The 17,293-nt window shown below is 53.3% G+C and overlaps 8 protein-coding genes across 8 annotated transcripts; 4 read left to right on the forward strand and 4 right to left on the reverse strand.

Moving 5' to 3' along the window:
- Positions 1–261: 261 nt before the first annotated feature.
- Positions 262–1,599, forward strand: BO66DRAFT_326078 (uncharacterized protein; the record flags this gene model as incomplete). Its single annotated transcript, XM_025643893.1, has 1 exon — positions 262–1,599. A coding segment is annotated over one exon (1,338 nt), but the record flags the coding sequence as incomplete, so codon positions are not given.
- A 730-nt stretch (positions 1,600–2,329) lies between these two features.
- BO66DRAFT_121117 (uncharacterized protein) lies at positions 2,330–3,037 on the reverse strand. Its single transcript, XM_025641902.1, has one exon. The coding sequence runs from the start codon at positions 2,927–2,929 to the stop codon at positions 2,402–2,404; it is 528 nt and encodes a 175-aa protein (XP_025502581.1). The 5' UTR covers positions 2,930–3,037; the 3' UTR covers positions 2,330–2,401.
- A 543-nt stretch (positions 3,038–3,580) lies between these two features.
- Positions 3,581–5,329, reverse strand: BO66DRAFT_439770 (uncharacterized protein; the record flags this gene model as incomplete). Its single annotated transcript, XM_025651179.1, has 4 exons — positions 3,581–4,210; positions 4,302–4,672; positions 4,734–4,990; positions 5,058–5,329. 4 exons carry the CDS (start codon positions 5,327–5,329, stop codon positions 3,581–3,583), a joined length of 1,530 nt encoding a protein of 509 aa, XP_025502582.1.
- Positions 5,330–7,049: 1,720 nt separating this feature from the next.
- Positions 7,050–8,495, reverse strand: BO66DRAFT_392863 (uncharacterized protein). Its single transcript, XM_025647623.1, has 3 exons — positions 8,170–8,495; positions 7,977–8,107; positions 7,050–7,927 (listed from the first exon to the last, which is right to left on the reverse strand). Exons 1-3 carry the CDS (start codon positions 8,459–8,461, stop codon positions 7,172–7,174), a joined length of 1,179 nt encoding a protein of 392 aa, XP_025502583.1. The 5' UTR covers positions 8,462–8,495; the 3' UTR covers positions 7,050–7,171.
- Positions 8,496–8,689: 194 nt separating this feature from the next.
- BO66DRAFT_429702 (fungal specific transcription factor domain-containing protein) lies at positions 8,690–10,416 on the forward strand (the record flags this gene model as incomplete). Its single annotated transcript, XM_025650474.1, has 4 exons — positions 8,690–8,930; positions 9,001–9,440; positions 9,517–9,764; positions 9,900–10,416. Exons 2-4 carry the CDS (start codon positions 9,060–9,062, stop codon positions 10,414–10,416), a joined length of 1,146 nt encoding a protein of 381 aa, XP_025502584.1. The 5' UTR covers positions 8,690–8,930; positions 9,001–9,059.
- A 357-nt stretch (positions 10,417–10,773) lies between these two features.
- BO66DRAFT_412516 (arginase) lies at positions 10,774–11,984 on the reverse strand (the record flags this gene model as incomplete). Its single annotated transcript, XM_025649359.1, has 3 exons — positions 10,774–11,071; positions 11,190–11,818; positions 11,922–11,984. 3 exons carry the CDS (start codon positions 11,982–11,984, stop codon positions 10,774–10,776), a joined length of 990 nt encoding a protein of 329 aa, XP_025502585.1.
- Positions 11,985–13,577: 1,593 nt separating this feature from the next.
- Positions 13,578–14,086, forward strand: BO66DRAFT_402644 (uncharacterized protein; the record flags this gene model as incomplete). Its single annotated transcript, XM_025648823.1, has 2 exons — positions 13,578–13,656; positions 13,716–14,086. The coding sequence occupies 2 exons, from the start codon at positions 13,578–13,580 to the stop codon at positions 14,084–14,086; spliced, it is 450 nt and encodes a 149-aa protein (XP_025502586.1).
- Positions 14,087–15,792: 1,706 nt separating this feature from the next.
- Positions 15,793–16,829, forward strand: BO66DRAFT_392865 (alkylmercury lyase family protein). The gene is made up of 2 exons (XM_025647624.1): positions 15,793–16,611; positions 16,677–16,829. Exon 1 carries the CDS (start codon positions 15,883–15,885, stop codon positions 16,558–16,560), a length of 678 nt encoding a protein of 225 aa, XP_025502587.1. The 5' UTR covers positions 15,793–15,882; the 3' UTR covers positions 16,561–16,611; positions 16,677–16,829.
- Positions 16,830–17,293: the final 464 nt, after the last annotated feature.

The raw sequence follows: 17,293 nt of genomic DNA on the forward strand, positions 1-17,293 counted from the left end.
CGTGCGCGGGCGCCTCTGCCAGCATATATGTAGTCTTTGCTGATCAGATGCCAAAACCTAGTCGTTTGTTGAACATCCCCCCTAAAAAGCTCCGGTAAGATCGGGCACTCGAGATGTCACCCACCCAACGCTTCTACGGCTTGGAGTATCGCGCAGTGGAAGACTCCGATAATCAGGATGAGGGTGTGTATTGTACTGTCGGGGCCCAAGAATCTTGGGGGTTCTAGGGCTAAGCTTTGACCAGTGGAAGGCCCCATCGACGCCGAGTGCAAATACCCGGCGTTCCCACCAAAATCCACGACGAAACGCAACCGATACATCATCACGGGAATCATATGGTCCGGCCTTCTGCTCCTGGGGTCCTTTCTAAGCCTCAGCATTGTCCTAACCGTCCTACTAGCCGTCGAAACAGACAACACGGGTTTCAGCACCGACAATCCTGACTATGCTCTGTACAAAAACACCGGGTTCAAAGAATGCATCAGCACACCCGTATCCGCCCTACCGTCCAACTGTTCCGTCATCCGTGAGAGTCTCCGTAGCGAGCCAGGGGGTGTATTGGCTTTGCTGCGTCCCCATTTGCGCCACTCAAGCCAGAGTTGGTGCGAGGTCATGAGTTGTTTTCAGGATTTCAAGATCATTCCCTCTATGCCCCGGCCCTCGGCCTTCTGGCCGACCGCGCTCGACACCTGGAACAAGACAGCCATCACCTTCTTCATGGTCACCTGGCAAGTGAACAAGCTCCACCAGGCCCTGTACAGCAAAAAAGGACAGCCCTGCCGGGGCATCGAATGGGACACGTGGGTCATCCTCGCCTGGGATCTGGGATCCTTCGTCTGGTGGTGCGTAGGGCTGGGCCGGTTCGCCGTGCGGCCGGCATTCTACTCCCCCCCGTCGATGCTGGGCTGGATCACACTCTGGAAATACTGCTACATCACCCGCTACCACCCCTACTCCTGCGTGCTGCGCCATGCTCCGCGAAAAGCTCAGATCATCCGGTGGACGCTCACCGCGGTGGCCACGCTGCAGTGGGCGGCGTCAGCCTACCTCTGCCTCCGCGCCCTGCACTTCCGCAACACGCCCGGCACGCCGAGACCGGCCTACGACTGCCTGGAGGCGCGCTTCGCCGCGGCCCCCGGCACCACAACCTGCACGCCCGCGCAGATCTGCGCGACCCCGTCGCTGCTCCACTCCTTCAGCCTCCAGTGGCCCAACCAACGACTCGGGGGGTGGATCTCGGACGTCGCCTTCTTCGCCGCCCTGTCTCTCCTGGCCGTCATCATGGTCGCGGTAATCGGCCTCTTCCCTCGACTGGCCCGGCTGATTGGCGGCGGGGATCTGGCCACGTGGCGTCGGCGAGCGGCCACAGTGGACTTCGGGTTCGCGGGCAATGTCTGCTTGGCGGGCGTGGCGTGCACCATCTACGGTGGCATGACGGTCGTGGATGCCATCCGCGCCTTTGGGCGGGGTCGCGAGGCGGCCGTCGTCTTCAATTATGATTGCACCGCGCTGCATGTCAATGTGAGTCCGTGGCGGTACTACTTGGATGTTGACTATGAGTTACCTGTGAGGGTGGCGAGGATGTGGTTCATTGCATAGTGGGTGCAGGTCCTGGGGGTTTTTGTATATAATGCGCCCTAACGACTAGGTAGTGATGAGAGCGTGAAGATGAATGGATTTCAGCTATCTGGCGAACTATCTAACCTGGCGGCCGAAGGCGGTGAGCTGCCTGACCGATGAGGAGGTCAGGCCTCTCACAACAGGTACCTTGGTTTAAATACTCTCAATTCCTGCCTGTCAGGTCTTTGCATTCTGAATATGATCCTCTACCACACCGGGTAACGGTAACCTCTGTGTTTGTAGCTTCTCATTTATCCTCCCGCCCATATACCTGACGACATATTGCCAGACCTCATCGTTCGCTGCCGAGTAGAGAGGGGACTTCGAGATTCGAAGTTGAGTTCCGTCGTGGATGGCGATCAGATACCGTACCTTGCGTCCAATAAAGGAGACAAGGAGGACCTAGCAACGACAGACCAGGAATGTTAGCACTAACTCACCCAGTCAGAACCGAAGCGACATCCCAACCTACCGGAACAATCATGTCGAGCACCCTTTCCACAGACTACCGGGAATACATGAGCGCCACAATGACTTTCAGTTCAGCTTTGAGCAAGTGGCGCTCTGCGTTATCAACATCGCTGTGGCTGAGGATCGCTTTCACATGCGGTGGCAAGGGTCGAATCCGGCAAACATAAAGTGCTTCGAGGTCCCACATGATCTCGGTGCCGGGGATCACCTCATCCACTTCGAAAACGGGTTCCAAGTTGGACAAGTCCCTGGCGAAAGGCGCTTAGTTTGTAACGGCCACGCCTTGAATCTGGCTTGGGGGTCTCGGGACTTACCTTACCCGCCACTTGTTTAACCAAGTGAGCTTCTGTGTCCCGTCTTCGCAATTCAAACGTGAGCTTGACATCTCGATGTGGAGGCATCTGGAAAGTAGGTCTGCAGCACCATGGGATGACATCGTTCTATTTGTAAATCCCCTGAATTCCGGATGTAGTGCGGTCGCCTGATAATTGAACCATCTAGCAGTGTCCGAGTCGGAGAGATTCACGGGGTGCTCTCGGACGTAGTCGTACGCGAGAGGGACAAAGTAGTTGGCCGGATTCAGAGCTAGTGGGATGTTCGGATCGGTGTCGGTATCGCTGGTGAGGTCAAATGGTAAGATGAGAACGTCGAGCTTGGCTAACTGCTCGGGGTCCATCAAGATCGGATCGAGCTCCATCGCCCTTGTCACCTCGTACGTGGTCCAGAGGTTGGATAGTACCTGCTCACGCTGGGAGTCTAACTCATCCTCATCGCCCGCACGCGGGAAGTGACGTAGCAGGTTTTTGATGAAACGGATAGTTCTTTTGATGATAGACATCACGCGCGATGGATAATGATTTGGTTGTACTCTGGGAAGAGAGATATAGGTTGAAGGGCACGGCGAAAGAGGAGTTTAGGTGGGTTGGTAGGCTTGCAGGTGTTCCGGTAGAGATTGTTGATGTCATGCGGCGGACCGCTGTTGCGCCAGGCTCGGGAACGCTTCACTGTGCTCGATGATGTGAATGATCCAAGTAATGAGATTCCGTTCAATTGGTATAAAGCTGTGACTTGTTTTACGTGATTTTGGTATTGCGGGCTGGGTGAAGGGGATTCACTAAACAGTCGCAAATATATCGGGAGTTGTCTGTGAATAGGCTCCCGACTATACAAACAGCCGGGATCTACTGAGATATTGAGCGGCTTGCCGATTTCCTTATAATGGAAAGAAAATAATTATGTGTCGTGTGTCTGGGTGCTCATTGACATCTACCAGTCCACACAGTCCTCTTTGGCTCAGATCCCAGAGCATGGCTTAATTTCTCGTCGCCGGACCTGATCTAGATCCTGACGCTTCCTTGCCTCTTCACCTCATCCCCTATAATGACACTGCAGACAGTAAGTACTATCAGAGTTAAGCACCGAATTGACAACCGAAACCCGAACGTGGATCTCTCAAAAAGGCCCCTTTCTATTTGTAATCGCCGCCCACTCATACCTTGTCCATCACAACCTTATCCGCATTCACCCCATCCTCTTCTTCACTGCGCTTCAGCATCCCCATCATTCTCGACCAGATTCCTTGATTCACACGTCCCTGCACCCAATAGCCCGCCTGTCTGCCCTCATCTCCATCGCCATCCGCATTCCCCATTCGCGCAGACGCCCTCGCCTTACACGTCGTCAACCCGTCGTCCATCCGCACTCCAATTTTCGTCAATGGTCGACTCAATCGCGTATTCCCGAGAACAAAAACGGGCCTCGTGCCTTTGACGTCCAATCCATACCAAGGCAGATGACACCACGAAGTCAGCGCTACCCGGGGCGTGCGGGAGCCGTATCCTCGCGGAACTGCCGGGGTGTCCCGGACTGGCAGATGTTGGTCGATGATCTGGGCCACGCAGACGGGATCGCGGGCGTCTTGGATGGTCTGGCGTATATGGTGAGCGATGTCGACGAGATCGTCCGATGCCGATGAGGCGGGGGCAACAGGTGCAACTGGGACGTTGATCCAAGGGTTGGTCAGGGCGCCTGCGGCCGAAGCGAGATGCGATTGGATGTTGAGGGTAAAGATGAGGCCGGTGTGGGCTTCCTCTTCCTTGGCGGTTGGCGAGAAGGCCGACTACGAGCAATTAGTATCGAAACGGGAACCCCTGGGCGGGGGGGGGCAATGGATTGGAGGGGTCTGTCTGGGTGGATTTAAGGCACCGTACCTGATAGATGAACGCCATCAAGAGGTCATGTTCCGTGACTTGAACTCCCCTGCTCTGCGCCTGAGCCATCCACTCATCGATTCGCGACTGTGGCACGAAGAGCATTCGGCGCACCCGACGGGCGGAAGTGGGACAGAACGCCCAAAGGCGTTGGCGGAGATACGCCACCAGGAACCTTGCCCAGCTCACCTGAAACCCTTGCGAATAGCGAACGGCAATCGGGTGGTTCGGCGTGTCGGCGTGGGCGGCCGCGGTTTGCCCAGCCTCGATCACCTCGGTTTTGAGGAAGAATTCGGGTCGAATTGCAGTGTCTCCTCGAACATGCGTGCCTGATAGCAGAGCGCAGTACGTCTTGGCAATCCAGTGGATCCCTGGAGCCAGTTAGCAACAAGAAGCACATGGCGTCGGAGGTTGCGAGGACAATTAGCGTACCCCCGGCATCGGATAGTGCGTGTTGAACGATGAATTGGATGACACATGCATCGCGCAGATGGATTGTTCGGATGGACAGTACCTGTCGGCCATCGTGCTTCCCTCCCTTGAACCGAACCAGTTTCTCCAGTATCTGGGGGTCGTAAAAGACAGGCTCGGGCTCGGCTTCGGTCGAGCACAATTCAGCGGTGTTCGATGGTACAAACTCGTCCAGGCGCAGATTGACTGTCCTGGCACGAAAGGTTGTCCCGAGCTTGCTGGGAGTGCGTTTCCCCTGGATAAATCTCGAGCGCTGCGTGACCGTGTGAAGTTAGCATTACTTACAAAAGTAAACCTCGTTCGTGTGGCTGCGCAAAACCCGCCTTCATATTCAACCTTGTACCCAGGATCGGATATTCCGTAATCATTTGGCGTGTCGCCGCCAGACATTCCTCCGGCGTCAGTTTGACCGGCAACGCAACCGTCAGATACACCTCGAGCTGGCGCGAGAAGGACAGCTCTAGCGGTGAGAGCTCCATCTGCTGCTCCAGTGACCGCTCGGAGCTTGGTGGTGAGCATGGAACAGTATTGTCCAAAGGCTGTTTCTCCAACATCATCTTCAAGATCGTGATCGATGCACTTTGACATCTCGCGTCTTTCCTCCTGGCCCCCCTGAAGATGCAGACGGAGGTATATGTACCCTCTACTCCGTACTTCCGGGAGATTCGGCCGATGTGGGGCTTTACCCTGTGCGGATCACGATGCAAAGATAGTTAATGAATAGGTTCGACAGTCTTCGGGAAATAAATCGCGATCGTCGTGGCACCGTAACTGTAATCTGGCCTGCATGCGAGGGGAGCCAATAGGAGGCTGGCAGCGTTTTTCCAGCATCTTAGATAATGGGGTTGAGGGTCTGGAGTTTTCATTTTCAAGACATGGCTATTTTTATCCTCTGTTTACGTCTATGTTGAGGCTTCTGATGTATTAGTTTTTCAAATCTCCATGCGAAAAAATGGATTCAACCGTCTGGGCCTACGCTCGCTCCCAAACCAGCCCGATTATCGCCCTCGGTCGGATCCGTGATTCTTCATGGATCCAGGAATTATCGAGCCATGATCCGGATTAGGAAATTGACCATTCAGGGGGAGCAAAAAGCAGGATCTGCAGTGTCGATCTTCGGGAAAAGCCAAGGAAGATAACTCGAACCCTTCGCTTGGCGGGCCAAGTTGCGCGTGGTGGAGCCGCCCGAATACGATCAGCAGTTTCTACAGCGAGTCACGACGCGGCCCGAATCTTGATTCCGTGGGCGACGAAGTTGAAATCGATCCGGCATGGGGTCAAGGAAATTGGACGCCATGTGGAACTGTCATGCAGCAGCAGCCGGCCCCTTTTCCCTCGTGGCTGTAGCGGGAAAAGAAAAAAAAAAAAAAAAAAAAAAAAAAAAAAAACTTGAAATGGTGCTGCAGCTCGGCCCGCGGGCAGCAAAACCTGGAATGCAATAATCTTACCCAAGCAGTCACAAAAGGATGGGGGTGAAACACATAAAAGGGGGGGGATTGGCTTGTGGTTACTAGGTACCCACTCAAATACTAAGGTAACCTCCCGGCGTGTGGCTTGAACGCGGCCAGAACGCGGGTTGGTGTCATTCATTAGGGCTTACTCTCTGACAGCTCGGAACACGAACTTGCGCCTCGGCACCAGGTTCGAAAATTGATCTATGAGACCATAGTTGGACGTGGTCAACTCCTCCAACAGAGAATTTCGGGGAGGTATGCGGAGGCAAGACAGCACGTTCTCGTGGTAGAAGACAACGTTTCAACAGGCGAAGTCTCAGTCACGGATTAAATGCAGCGGACTTTGATGTCTCTGAAGGATTTAATAGTCAAGAGGCCCTCGACAAAGTTGAGGGTCAGACCTATCTCTGTTTAAGGTTCCTATCTTGTGGATAAAGATATGTCCGTTGTGGACAGGAATTCGGCCACTGATAAAAATTGGTAAAAGCCAAAAGCTTAGCAAAATACATCCACCCGCGATAGGCGTGTTGCAAACACTAGAGAGGAGCAATAAGAGCATATGATGGCTGCTGGAGTTGGGGACGTGATTTTCAAGCCCTATCCACCGCACGAGCCACTTGAAAGGATCAATCTCTTATATTCTCCGAGGAACGACACTAGAGGTTTGCGATCTTGGACTTGCGCGTATCGTGTCATGTTGTACGGAATCCAAGGAGAATTGTTACGAATGGAGTTGATTTCACCCAGAGAATATGTGGGGTAGTGGAAGGTAGGTGGCGCTAGTATCAAGATACTATGGTCCGTGGAACGTTTGTGAATGTGTTGATTGATACCAACCGTTGTTAGTACTAAGGCGAGCTAGGATCATGAATTCATTCTCGGAACAAAATTTCCAAACAGAATTTGTGAGCAGCTGTACATATAATAGTACTGCGACATAAAAGTTCAAAAGATAATTCCCGCCTTCCGAAATCTCTCAAATGCTTCCAACCAGCCATCAACCGGATCTCGCTGCTCCGTAAATCCCACCGATCTCAACCTCTTAGAACTGAACTGTCGGTCAAAAGTGAGCCACCACCCGACAGAATCCAACTGCTTCTTTCCCTCGCCAACCCCGCAGGTCAGTGCCTTTGGAGCCCCATTTTGAGCGAACAGATGGCGGTATTGGTCGATGTATTCACTTGGTTTTACAGTGTCGTCTTCCGCTGGTCCCACCCCTTTCAGCCCGAACCAGGCCGCGATGCCCGGCCAGAGGTCGCTAGCGCTGACCGGCGTATCATTATCCAGCATGTTGACGATCTTCCCACCACATGATTCTGGATGTTGTGCGGCATGGATTGCAATGCGACCGAGAATCTCACCCGACACAGGCGTATACAGCGACCGATACCCAGCTTCGCTCCCAGGGAACGGAACCTCTACCGCTTTGTCGGTGGAGCCTCTGTGATTATAGGCGTATAACGAAAGGTACTGCGCCCAGTGGAGAGCAAGAGAGTACGCCGAGCCGTTGGGGGAAAACCCAACCACGGCATCCGGACAGACCTCAGTCCAGGTCCACTTGCGATCCTTGCTGGCCTCGGTCAAAATCTTTCTGAACCACGGATATGCGACGGTCTTGGCGTAGTCTTCCGGCAGGGTGTCGGCCATGGATTCCTCGAGTGGTGGCTGGAAGACACCCTCGGGATTGTAGATACCGTAGCCCTGCTGATGTTAGCCTCCACTCCCGACATGTGACTAACTGCCTACTTACTCTTGATCCGCCGGAATACACGAACGATCGGAGCCTTGGGGCGACGATGTTCAACGCGTCGGCCAGTCGCTGCATGATACCGCAGTTCTGGGTGCACTCTTGGGCAAAGTCGTCGTTGAATGGCGCAAAGACTGATTCATGTTAGTATATCGTGTATGTCGTCATCGCAGCCCTGTTTTCGGCCAATGCCTACCGAAATAAAAGACGTGGGTTATCCCCTCCACGCCGGAGACCTTTTCTTTAAGTTGCTTCGCCAGATCATCTGTGCTTGTTTGTAGCAGATTGATCCCCGAAACTAGCTCAAAAGAAGGTCTGTTTGGCCCTGAAGGCAAACAGAGGTCGGGCTCTGCGACGGGCCGATTGAGCACCGCAGTGACACGAGAGAATTGGCCTCGCGAGGGGTACTCAGAGAGCAGTTGGTTCAAGGTCGCCCATCCGAGCAGTCCAGCTGCCCCGAAGACAATGGCATGAGATTCTGTCGCCATTGATGTTATGTCGTCAAGTGTTGGGAGAATGCGGTAGGCCGGGTGTTGTCGCACTTCCCCGCTCTGTGAGAATTTATTTAAGGTCTCGGGAATTCCAGGCGGGGTCTATTTTGGGGTTAGTGTAGCCCGCGCAGTTGGCGCAATCAGAATGATTCATAATGAGTAAGTTAGTAGTAGTTACAATGAAACTGGCATGCCAGTCCCAGACTCGAGCCAGGCCCGCCCAAACGCCTCCATTGGAGAAGATGGTCTTTGTTCTACAGAATGCGAAGGGTGAGGTGGGGCGATCGTCAGGATGATACTACAGGCGGTATTGACTTTTCATACCTAGTAGACGGGAATCAACCCTCGATCTCGGTGTTCGAAATGCTTCTCGCATCACAAAGCCTGTCCGATCTGTGCTTGAGAGTCTACTTCTCGCAGACCTATTCCGATGCCGAGTTTATTATCGTGAACTTTGCTCTATACGGTACCGATTTCCCTCACCTTCCCTCCCTTCCCTACGGAATTGAAATGTCCAGCTGAGGGTCCCATAACAGCTTTGATTTATATGCCGTGAACATCCTGAACCCCCCCCCTCTCCTGGAATCTCGTGGGCATGGCGTCCCAGCATGCTCGTACACCCGGGTTCCACACTCGCTCGGTCGGCACGAGAGACCTCTCGAACACCCTCAACTCCAAAGGGTTTCTCTTCTGGGCGATCTATGTGCTGGAAAGGTTCTTATGCCTGCGGCTAGGCCGGACCTCGTCTTTGCAGGACGGCGATGTGACCTTACCCCCGCCCCAAGCATCAATGGCGGGTGAGTCGGCTCTCGCATACTTCGGTAACACGGTCATGGTTGCCAGTCTCGCGGGAAGGGTCTATGAGCAGCTATATTGCGCCGGGGCGCTTGGTCTGCCAGCCGATGCACGGCGAATCCGAGTGGCCACGTTGTCGCAGGAGCTGAATGATCTGATCGAAACTTCACACACCATCAGGGTAAGGACTTCGAACATGTTCCGCGTCTGTTGGTTCCGATGGGCTCATGATTGGTACCACCGCACATATATTCTAGGATAATTGGATTCGCCATGCAGTGGATCACAATGATCGCGAGACTGCCATTCACACGGCCATGACCGGGGACGTCCAGCGGTTTTCCATGCTGACGCTCATCCACCGCGCCACCCCACCCCACAGCCTTGAAACCACCATTAGCAAGGGGTGCATTACCACGGCCCGCCACCCACTCGAAAAGCACCAGGACATGATTCGCAATCTTCATCTGCAGGGCTCCATTCTTCTGACCTCTTATATCACCTGGTACCAACCGCTCCCCCTTCCCCCCAGATAGCTTTTTAACCCAGACCGTATCATGAGGGAAGAGAAGCATATTGGCCCTTTCATCCTCGAACCACCTCAACTGACTCACTCAATCGACTCACCCATCATGAGCAGGTCCATCCTATTTGTCCCTTTTGTCCCCTTCATCGCACTCTTCTGCCACGTCATCGAAACCGGCGATGAGGACCTCGCGAGCATGCAGACATTCGTCACTTCGCTCGAGTCCGCCTGCCCGAGCTCGCGGGCCATCGCCAAGCACCATCGTCTCTTCCAGGTCTTCCATCGGGTTGCGCTGCGGTACAAAGCATGTCGGGATACGAGCAGCCTGTCGCAGCAAGAGTCTTTCAGCCTGCGTTTGGAGATGAATACTCAACTCCACGCGCTCGGATTGCAGGTTCCGACGCCGCCTCCGATAGGGCGGGGAATTGGTGAGGCCAGTGCGGTTGGGGCCTGGTCTGGTTGTGGTGGTGGTACCGCTGCTGCTGCTGCGGATGCAGATGCGATCGACCCTGGTTACTCGGCGGCCTCAGACGTAGATCCCTGGAAGGAATCAAGCCTGCAACTGGGTGAATGGTTCTCATTCAGCCAGAGTATGATGGACTTGGCAGACGGGGACGAGTGGTTTTCATAGATTGTGTGGGTGTGTAACCCTTCAATATGACTTTGCTTCGACTGTCCATCCGAGGTCACCAAAATCCTCGGCGAGAGAGGAGTCGGTTTACGGCTGGAGTCCATGTCCACCGCACTTCGGAGGTTCTCTACCCTTTGCTTCTTACCGTATCGCTAGGATGGCGCTGCGATTCAAGGAAGCCTGATTTACGCGACGGGCGGGCGATCTCATCTGTTCTAAGGAAAGGAAAGAGAAAATAGATAGATAGAATAGCTAACACTAGGTGCCGCAGTTGTACCGGGGCCCTCTCCACAACAACTCCATTGGAATGCCCCCATGAAATGTCGCGCGGTGTTTGGGTGGCATTTGAAAACACCTTCACTCCACTCCCAGCGCAGTCTTGATCAACCGACAGCCGGCATTGACTGTCAGATCCAGCAGGGAGGGCGCGATGTCAGGATTGATTTCCACCAGGTCTAATGCAATCAGATTCCCCGATTCATGCAGTCGCCTGGCAACCCGCACCCCTTCCTCGAGCGACAGTCCCGCTGGCACCGGGAACCCGGTGGAAGGCGCCCATTCCGGGTCTAGGGAATCGATGTCATACGAGGCGTGGATCGGCGTGTCGGGTCCCAGATGATCCAGGGCGGCGTCCATGATCTTGTCAATTCCCAGCCTAAATTAGTCCCAGAAAAACCATTGTGATCATTAGCTAAGGTCTCTATATTCAGAAGTACTTATCTCCGGCGGTTTCGGGAGTGGGGGCGCAGGAAAAGAAACAAGCACAAACCCACCGATTCACATCCTCCATCGTGAAGGCCTTGACCTGATGACGGGCAATGAGCTCTTTCTCCGCCTCGTCGACATCCCGGAGACCAATGTAGACGAACCGCCGCAGATTGATGCGGTGGCTCGGCTCCAGCCAGTCAAACACCCCCCTCTGGGGCGAGGGGGCAAGGCCCGATGCAAACGCCACGGGCATGCCGTGGAAGCGGCCACTCCTGCTGGTCTCGGGGGTGTTAATGTCGGCGTGCGCGTCAATCCAGAGCACACCCAGCTCCTGCTGTCTCTGCTGCTGCTGGCCGGCGAACCGGTCGCGGAGGGCCTTTGCGGTCCCCGTGACGGTCCCCGCCCCGATGGAATGGTCGCCCCCCACCGTCAGCACAAACCGTCCTCGGCGAGCGTGCCGATAGACTGCACTGCTCACGCGCTGGACCGCTGCACTCACTTCGCGCGGTCGCTTTAGCCCCAGCCCTATACCCAGTCTCTCCTCCTCCTTTTCCTTCGCCTCTGTCTGGTCGGCGGGGGCAGGTTCAGCCGCCAACATATCGAAACTGATGGCCAGGTTGGCTTTGGTAGCGATCTCTTGGAAGACCCCGGTTTGCATGATTGCTTCCGGTCCCTTCTCGGCGCCGGCTCGAGGCTGCAGGAGTCATATCTTTCCCGTCAGTAAACCATCCCTCCCAGTGCGAGTGGAGTTTTCTGTGCGTATCTCGGCGGGCAGGTTGAGGAACAGAAGGTCATACCGCTCCGCAGGAGAATTTGGCGGCTATAATAGCCAAGTGCGTTCCATCCGCGAGAAACTTCATCGTGGACGATATATTAGGCATTGTCGTATGAAATCCGCGAGGAACTCTCTCGAAGAGAAAGAGGATTCAGGGGGAAGATAGGCGGGGGGATAAAGTATTTGCTTCGGGAAGATTGGCTGCAGTTGAAGAACACTGCATCTTCTATGTACAATACCAATCCCTGCGGGCTCGGCTCGAATGAACTTTAGCGGTCGAGGCGGGTCCACCCTCGCTCTCTACCCGCTCTTAAAGTCAAGTTTACGCGGTTTCGATCCCGGATTTTTAGGGTTCCGCGGTGATAACCGGATTCTATGCACAATCACAGTAGGGGGTCAAGAAAAGCAAGGTAAACGATAAGTAGTTCACGCCCCCTTCCCCAAATCCACACAGAGGAACAACCATCTGATGCTCGGACCTTGCGACGCTGTCTAATCACGGCCAGCCAGCGAAGTACCTAAGTCTTGTAAAAGCCAGACGTCGGGAACATCCAGTCTCCGCTTTCGATACATTTGGTAAGCTTTGCCTGTGCGGAACGCTTCGCAAACCGTCGGGTGTGTGTACACAAATGTTGCATCCGGTCGTCCAGCACCCCTTGTTGGATGAGAAGGTAGTCAAGACTATCCTACAAACATGGTATCCTATTACACTGTGGAAACCTTTCGAGGAGGGATAGATACCTTGTCCCATTCCCACAGTAGGCGGTCAGCGATAAGGGGTTTCTGGCAGAGGGTCCTTGCGATTGACCTAAGCTGCCATGTCAGCATGATTGTCATGATAAGTAGATGACCTTCTAGAGATATCCGTGCCCGCATGCTCTCTGTCCATCTACGGCTTGTATAACGGCCATCATGTTTGACCACACCCGTCCGGATCAATCTAACTTTATCTCCAATGCCTACTTTCATCCGTTTATAATTGATTTAGTAATTTACGGATAAATACATTCTGTTACTGCCGGTAAATCAAATGCTTTAATTGTTGTTCTGCCGATTCCTCTGAAGAAATAATCTGATGTCAGTGAAATCGTCCTGTCCGGATTCGGTCTGGCTTGCAGATGATATAAGCTTAATGGAACAGTAGATCCCGGTTGCTGCGGATTCGACTGCTTCCATTACGGCGAGTTGACGATATCATCACCCATGGCCAGATGATATCTTTCGATCCGCGGGGTATTCCTGCTAGCTTCTCGGTCATCTATCCTTCAATCGGCAGTTCGTTCAGCGCCGGATACAGCATCATTTCAGCCAATCCGGATTCGGCATCCCGCATATGAGACAATAGTTCACCCACACTGTTCGGATTAATGAGTCAAGTGGGTCATGGTGGGGCTGCTCAGCTGCGTTCTTATCGGGGGATATCTTTGTAGGTACCATTGCAGTGGGACATGAACGCGACTTCCCTGTAAAGACATGTCTGCTATTCTGCACATCACTCTCGAAATTATCATCGATCTACGAACATGAGTCGCTGTGCACAGCCGACACCGCTTCCCAAGGCCTGCTCCAGTACAGTACATAAAACCCACCGAGTCTCCTCCCTTTCTCTTGCCTCCCTACTCGTGCAACAAAACTCTCCATTCTCACTCTTTCCATCCTACTAGCCTTTTCAAGCATCATGCGGCGAATGAACGACGACGACTGGCGGGAACTCGGGATTGGCCTCGGGCCGCTGGGACGGGGCATCTACTACGCCTGTATGTACACGCCCCACGGATCAACCTAGCTTCTCGGACGCAAATTCTAAGTTTTCCAGGGAACGCTGTCGCTGACAGCGATGGCAACCCTGAATGGGGGACCGGGGTCAGCATGACGGGCTGGACGCTCGCCTGCAACGACAACGATGATCTCGTCTTCCTGAAGACCGAGGGGTACACTTTCGCCTACTTTTGCGACAACAGCGCGCCTGGTGGCGCCTACTTCGCCCTTCACGACTTCGCTGTTAAGTCGCGCGAGTCGGACGCCAAGTTTATGGTGATGCACCCTTTCAGTGGCGGCGGGTGCGACCGGGACCAGATGGTGGAGTGGGCGCGACGCTGGAGCGGTTATGAGGTGACCGGAGACGAGAAGGAATATTACATGCGGTTGATCCGGGCAGCAAAGGCAGGAGAAGGGCAGGAGCAATAGATATTGCAGTACAGGCCCTGATCTGAATCTATCCAAGGAGATGGCGAATCCTACACTCCATTTACCTGTAGAACTTGCATATTTTTACGTATATATGGAGTACTGTGACTCTGTGTGTATCCTTAGCTCTAGCTACAAAGTCTTGTATCTCCTTGCGCTGGCCCCTATAACTCGGGCCACTCGGCACCCTGCACTATATACTGCACTACTACATAGTCCGTCTCCGCCGCTGGCTCCTCTACCCCCAAGATCGGATATAGACACAGCCGGCTGGAGCCGAGCATGCGTCGAATTCTATGTAAGGATAGGAAACCCCACCATGAATCGGAATCTCGGATTATTGGCCGAATAGAAGGTTAGGTAGATCGATCGGTAGATCCCGGCCCTTGCCATGTTCAGCATGCCAGCAAAGATCATGGACTGGAATGGACCACGCAAGTGGGAATTCTTGTTTCGCTGCCCGGCGACATCCCGTACATGTAAACTGAGATGTTCTGCGATTTGTCAATGCGTGGCCTTGTCAGATATACCAAGGAAAGCTTATCCGCCATGATGCGATTGGAAACGCTGTCCTTACAACCTACAGCGTACAAGTTAGCCCCAGCTGGATTAGGAGTCCATCGGTACAATCCACCACGATGATATTGACATTACAGTATTAGTATAGAACGAGACCATTCTCTGTTAATACTCTCTTCTACGTGTCTGCGTTTCACATTAACTTTCCACAATGTATATACAAATCGACAGTACTTATCATCTTAAAAATGACAGGTTTGGAAATGTTTTACCTGCATTAGACGAGCAAGTATCATAAGGATCAGGCCCCCGGTTGCTCGCGCAGTCATTTGAAACAAGCGCCGATTCTAGCGACAATTGTATAGACTGAGGATATACACCTTGGTTACCCAACAAGTGAACTGTGACGAACAAGATAAAAGGTGAGATAAATGGTGGGAAAGAAAAAATAAATACAAAAACATACAACAGAAGGGATTCGCTGGTGGTCACCCACCCAACTACTAACCTCCCGGCGTGTGGCTTAAGTACGGCTGAGCGGACGGGAAGCCCTGTTTTCCACACCCTGTGGTCGTATGTACCATATTTTAAAAGGCTGAGGCTTGTATCCTATTCAGCAAAAGTGGTTGTCACGACGCCATTACTTGAAGACAGACTGTTGCTCAGCCCCATCCTGGCATGTACTGTACATCTCTCTATACTATAAGCTGATACGTCTAATTATTGATACATACCAGTGTTGCATCTCCGCAACACAGCATTCAGCACTGTATGATGCTACACCACCACATCTCCTCCTCCACCCCGCACATACTCGGACACAGCCGGATGTGGAGTATGCATAATCTCGGGGCTCGAGAGTTCGATCCCGGCTCTTGTCGTGTGTAGAGTGCTAGTGAAAATTATGAATCAGGCAGTGCCACGCAGCGAGGATCTTTCAATGCGCTGAATAGCTTTTGTACACAGATATACCTCGATATTGACTTGCGTGTGCTCTCATCAGATATAAGAAAAAAATTCGGTCCAAACTTGCTGGAAAACGCTGTCACTTACGCCCTACGGACCAAAGCCCCCTTGAATATACAGTGTGATTGGCAATCCAGCGATCCGATCCACCGGGATGACATTAACATCAGAGCATCAGTATATAATAAGGACAACCCCTGTCAGTTTTCTCTTATACTTTCATTCAAACAGCACTTCCTGCAATCTAACTTAGAAAGAACAAAGCTCCTCAACTTCGGTAACATTTCGAACCCATAATCCCTCCCGCCACCATGAACAACTCCAGTCTCCACGAAGCCATCATCTCCTCCTTCCTCGCAAACCAGCGTGCCCCGACAATCCGCGAGCTCGCCGCTCGCTTCCAGTGCACTGAATCAGAGGCTCGACAGGGCCTACAAGCGCTAGCCGACTATCACGGGGTCGTCCTCCACCCGCACTCCGACGAGATTTGGGTGGCGCACCCCTTCTCCGCCGCCCCGACGACCTGCATCGTCTCCTGCGGCGAGCGCACATGGTGGGGCAACTGCGCCTGGTGCTCGCTCGGCGTGATGCAGCTGGCCGGCGGCACGGCCTCGCTCACCACCCGCCTCGGCGCGATCGGCGACGAGGTCTCCATCGCCGTCAAGGACGGGGAGCTGGTCGACAAGGACTACGTCATCCACTTCCCCATCCCCATGGCCAACGCCTGGGACAACGTCATCTTCACCTGCTCCGTCATGCTGGTCTTCCGCAACGAGGCCGAGGTCGACGACTGGTGCGCCACGCGCGGCATCCGCAAGGGCGACGTCCGGCCCATCGACCAGATCTGGACGTTCGCCAAGGAGTGGTACGGTCGCCATGCTGATGCGGACTGGACCAAGTGGTCCCTGCGCGAGGCGGTTGAGATCTTCCGTCGCCATAATTTGAACGGGCCGGTTTGGGCGATTGGGGGTGATACGGAGCGCTTTTGAGCGTGATATGCTGGGTGAGGGCGTTGTGTTGCGTGTCGAGCGGGAGTGCTGCTTGTCAAAGATGAGCTATGTGTCTAATTCTTAGGTATTTGTAAGGGGGTGTCTTTGACGCTTACTGATATCGCGCGACTTGGGAATGTATCCAGAGCAACCTAATTGTATTCGCAAGATTGGCGCAATCGGGGTCATGTATTCACAGAAAGTAAGATTTTGAGGTTGGAAGAGTAGAATGGTGGATACCCGTCCAATTTTTTAGGCGTGGGTTGTAAAGAGTAAGGTGCCAAAATCCAAAGTTTTCCTACCTAGCCAAAGGAAAAACAAGACTATATTTACTATTTACGTTCCCAAAATCTAAGCCTCCCTACCAAGCCCCACACGTGTGAACCGTAAAACGAAGCCCTATTCCTTTATATCGTGTGTTGTGTGTACATACAAGGTAGTCGGATGACCTTTATATACATTAGTCAGTATCATCTGGATTAAGCTAAAAGTAAAGCCATGTCGACAAGAGGGGCTTTCTATCTGGGTGGAATGTGCTCAGGGGGGTGTTGATACAGAGTCCGACAAAATAGCCACAGATACAGATAATCTTAGTACGTCGCACCAAATTTGCCGTGACAGGGCTTATCTGTTAGAAGTGATGATGAATAATGATTGCCAAAGGCAGAAGGTAAATGACGGAGGAGATGAAATAGAAAATAGCACCAAGTATACAGCTATTTTGACTGTTCTA

This window comes from Aspergillus aculeatinus (assembly GCF_003184765.1).
Source record: "Aspergillus aculeatinus CBS 121060 unplaced genomic scaffold BO66scaffold_32, whole genome shotgun sequence".
NCBI classification, from domain to species: domain Eukaryota; kingdom Fungi; phylum Ascomycota; class Eurotiomycetes; order Eurotiales; family Aspergillaceae; genus Aspergillus; species Aspergillus aculeatinus.

Coding starts and splice junctions, on each gene's coding strand:
- BO66DRAFT_392863 (XM_025647623.1), bottom strand. CDS start 8,461: ATGGCGACAGAATCTCATGCCATTGTCTTCGGGGCAGCTGGACTGCTC. Junction 8,108..8,169: donor AACCCACGTCTTTTATTTCG/GTAGGCATTGGC, acceptor AACATGAATCAG/TCTTTGCGCCATTCAACGAC. Junction 7,928..7,976: donor TGTATTCCGGCGGATCAAGA/GTAAGTAGGCAG, acceptor TAACATCAGCAG/GGCTACGGTATCTACAATCC.
- BO66DRAFT_392865 (XM_025647624.1), top strand. CDS start 15,883: ATGAACAACTCCAGTCTCCACGAAGCCATCATCTCCTCCTTCCTCGCA.
- BO66DRAFT_121117 (XM_025641902.1), bottom strand. CDS start 2,929: ATGTCTATCATCAAAAGAACTATCCGTTTCATCAAAAACCTGCTACGT.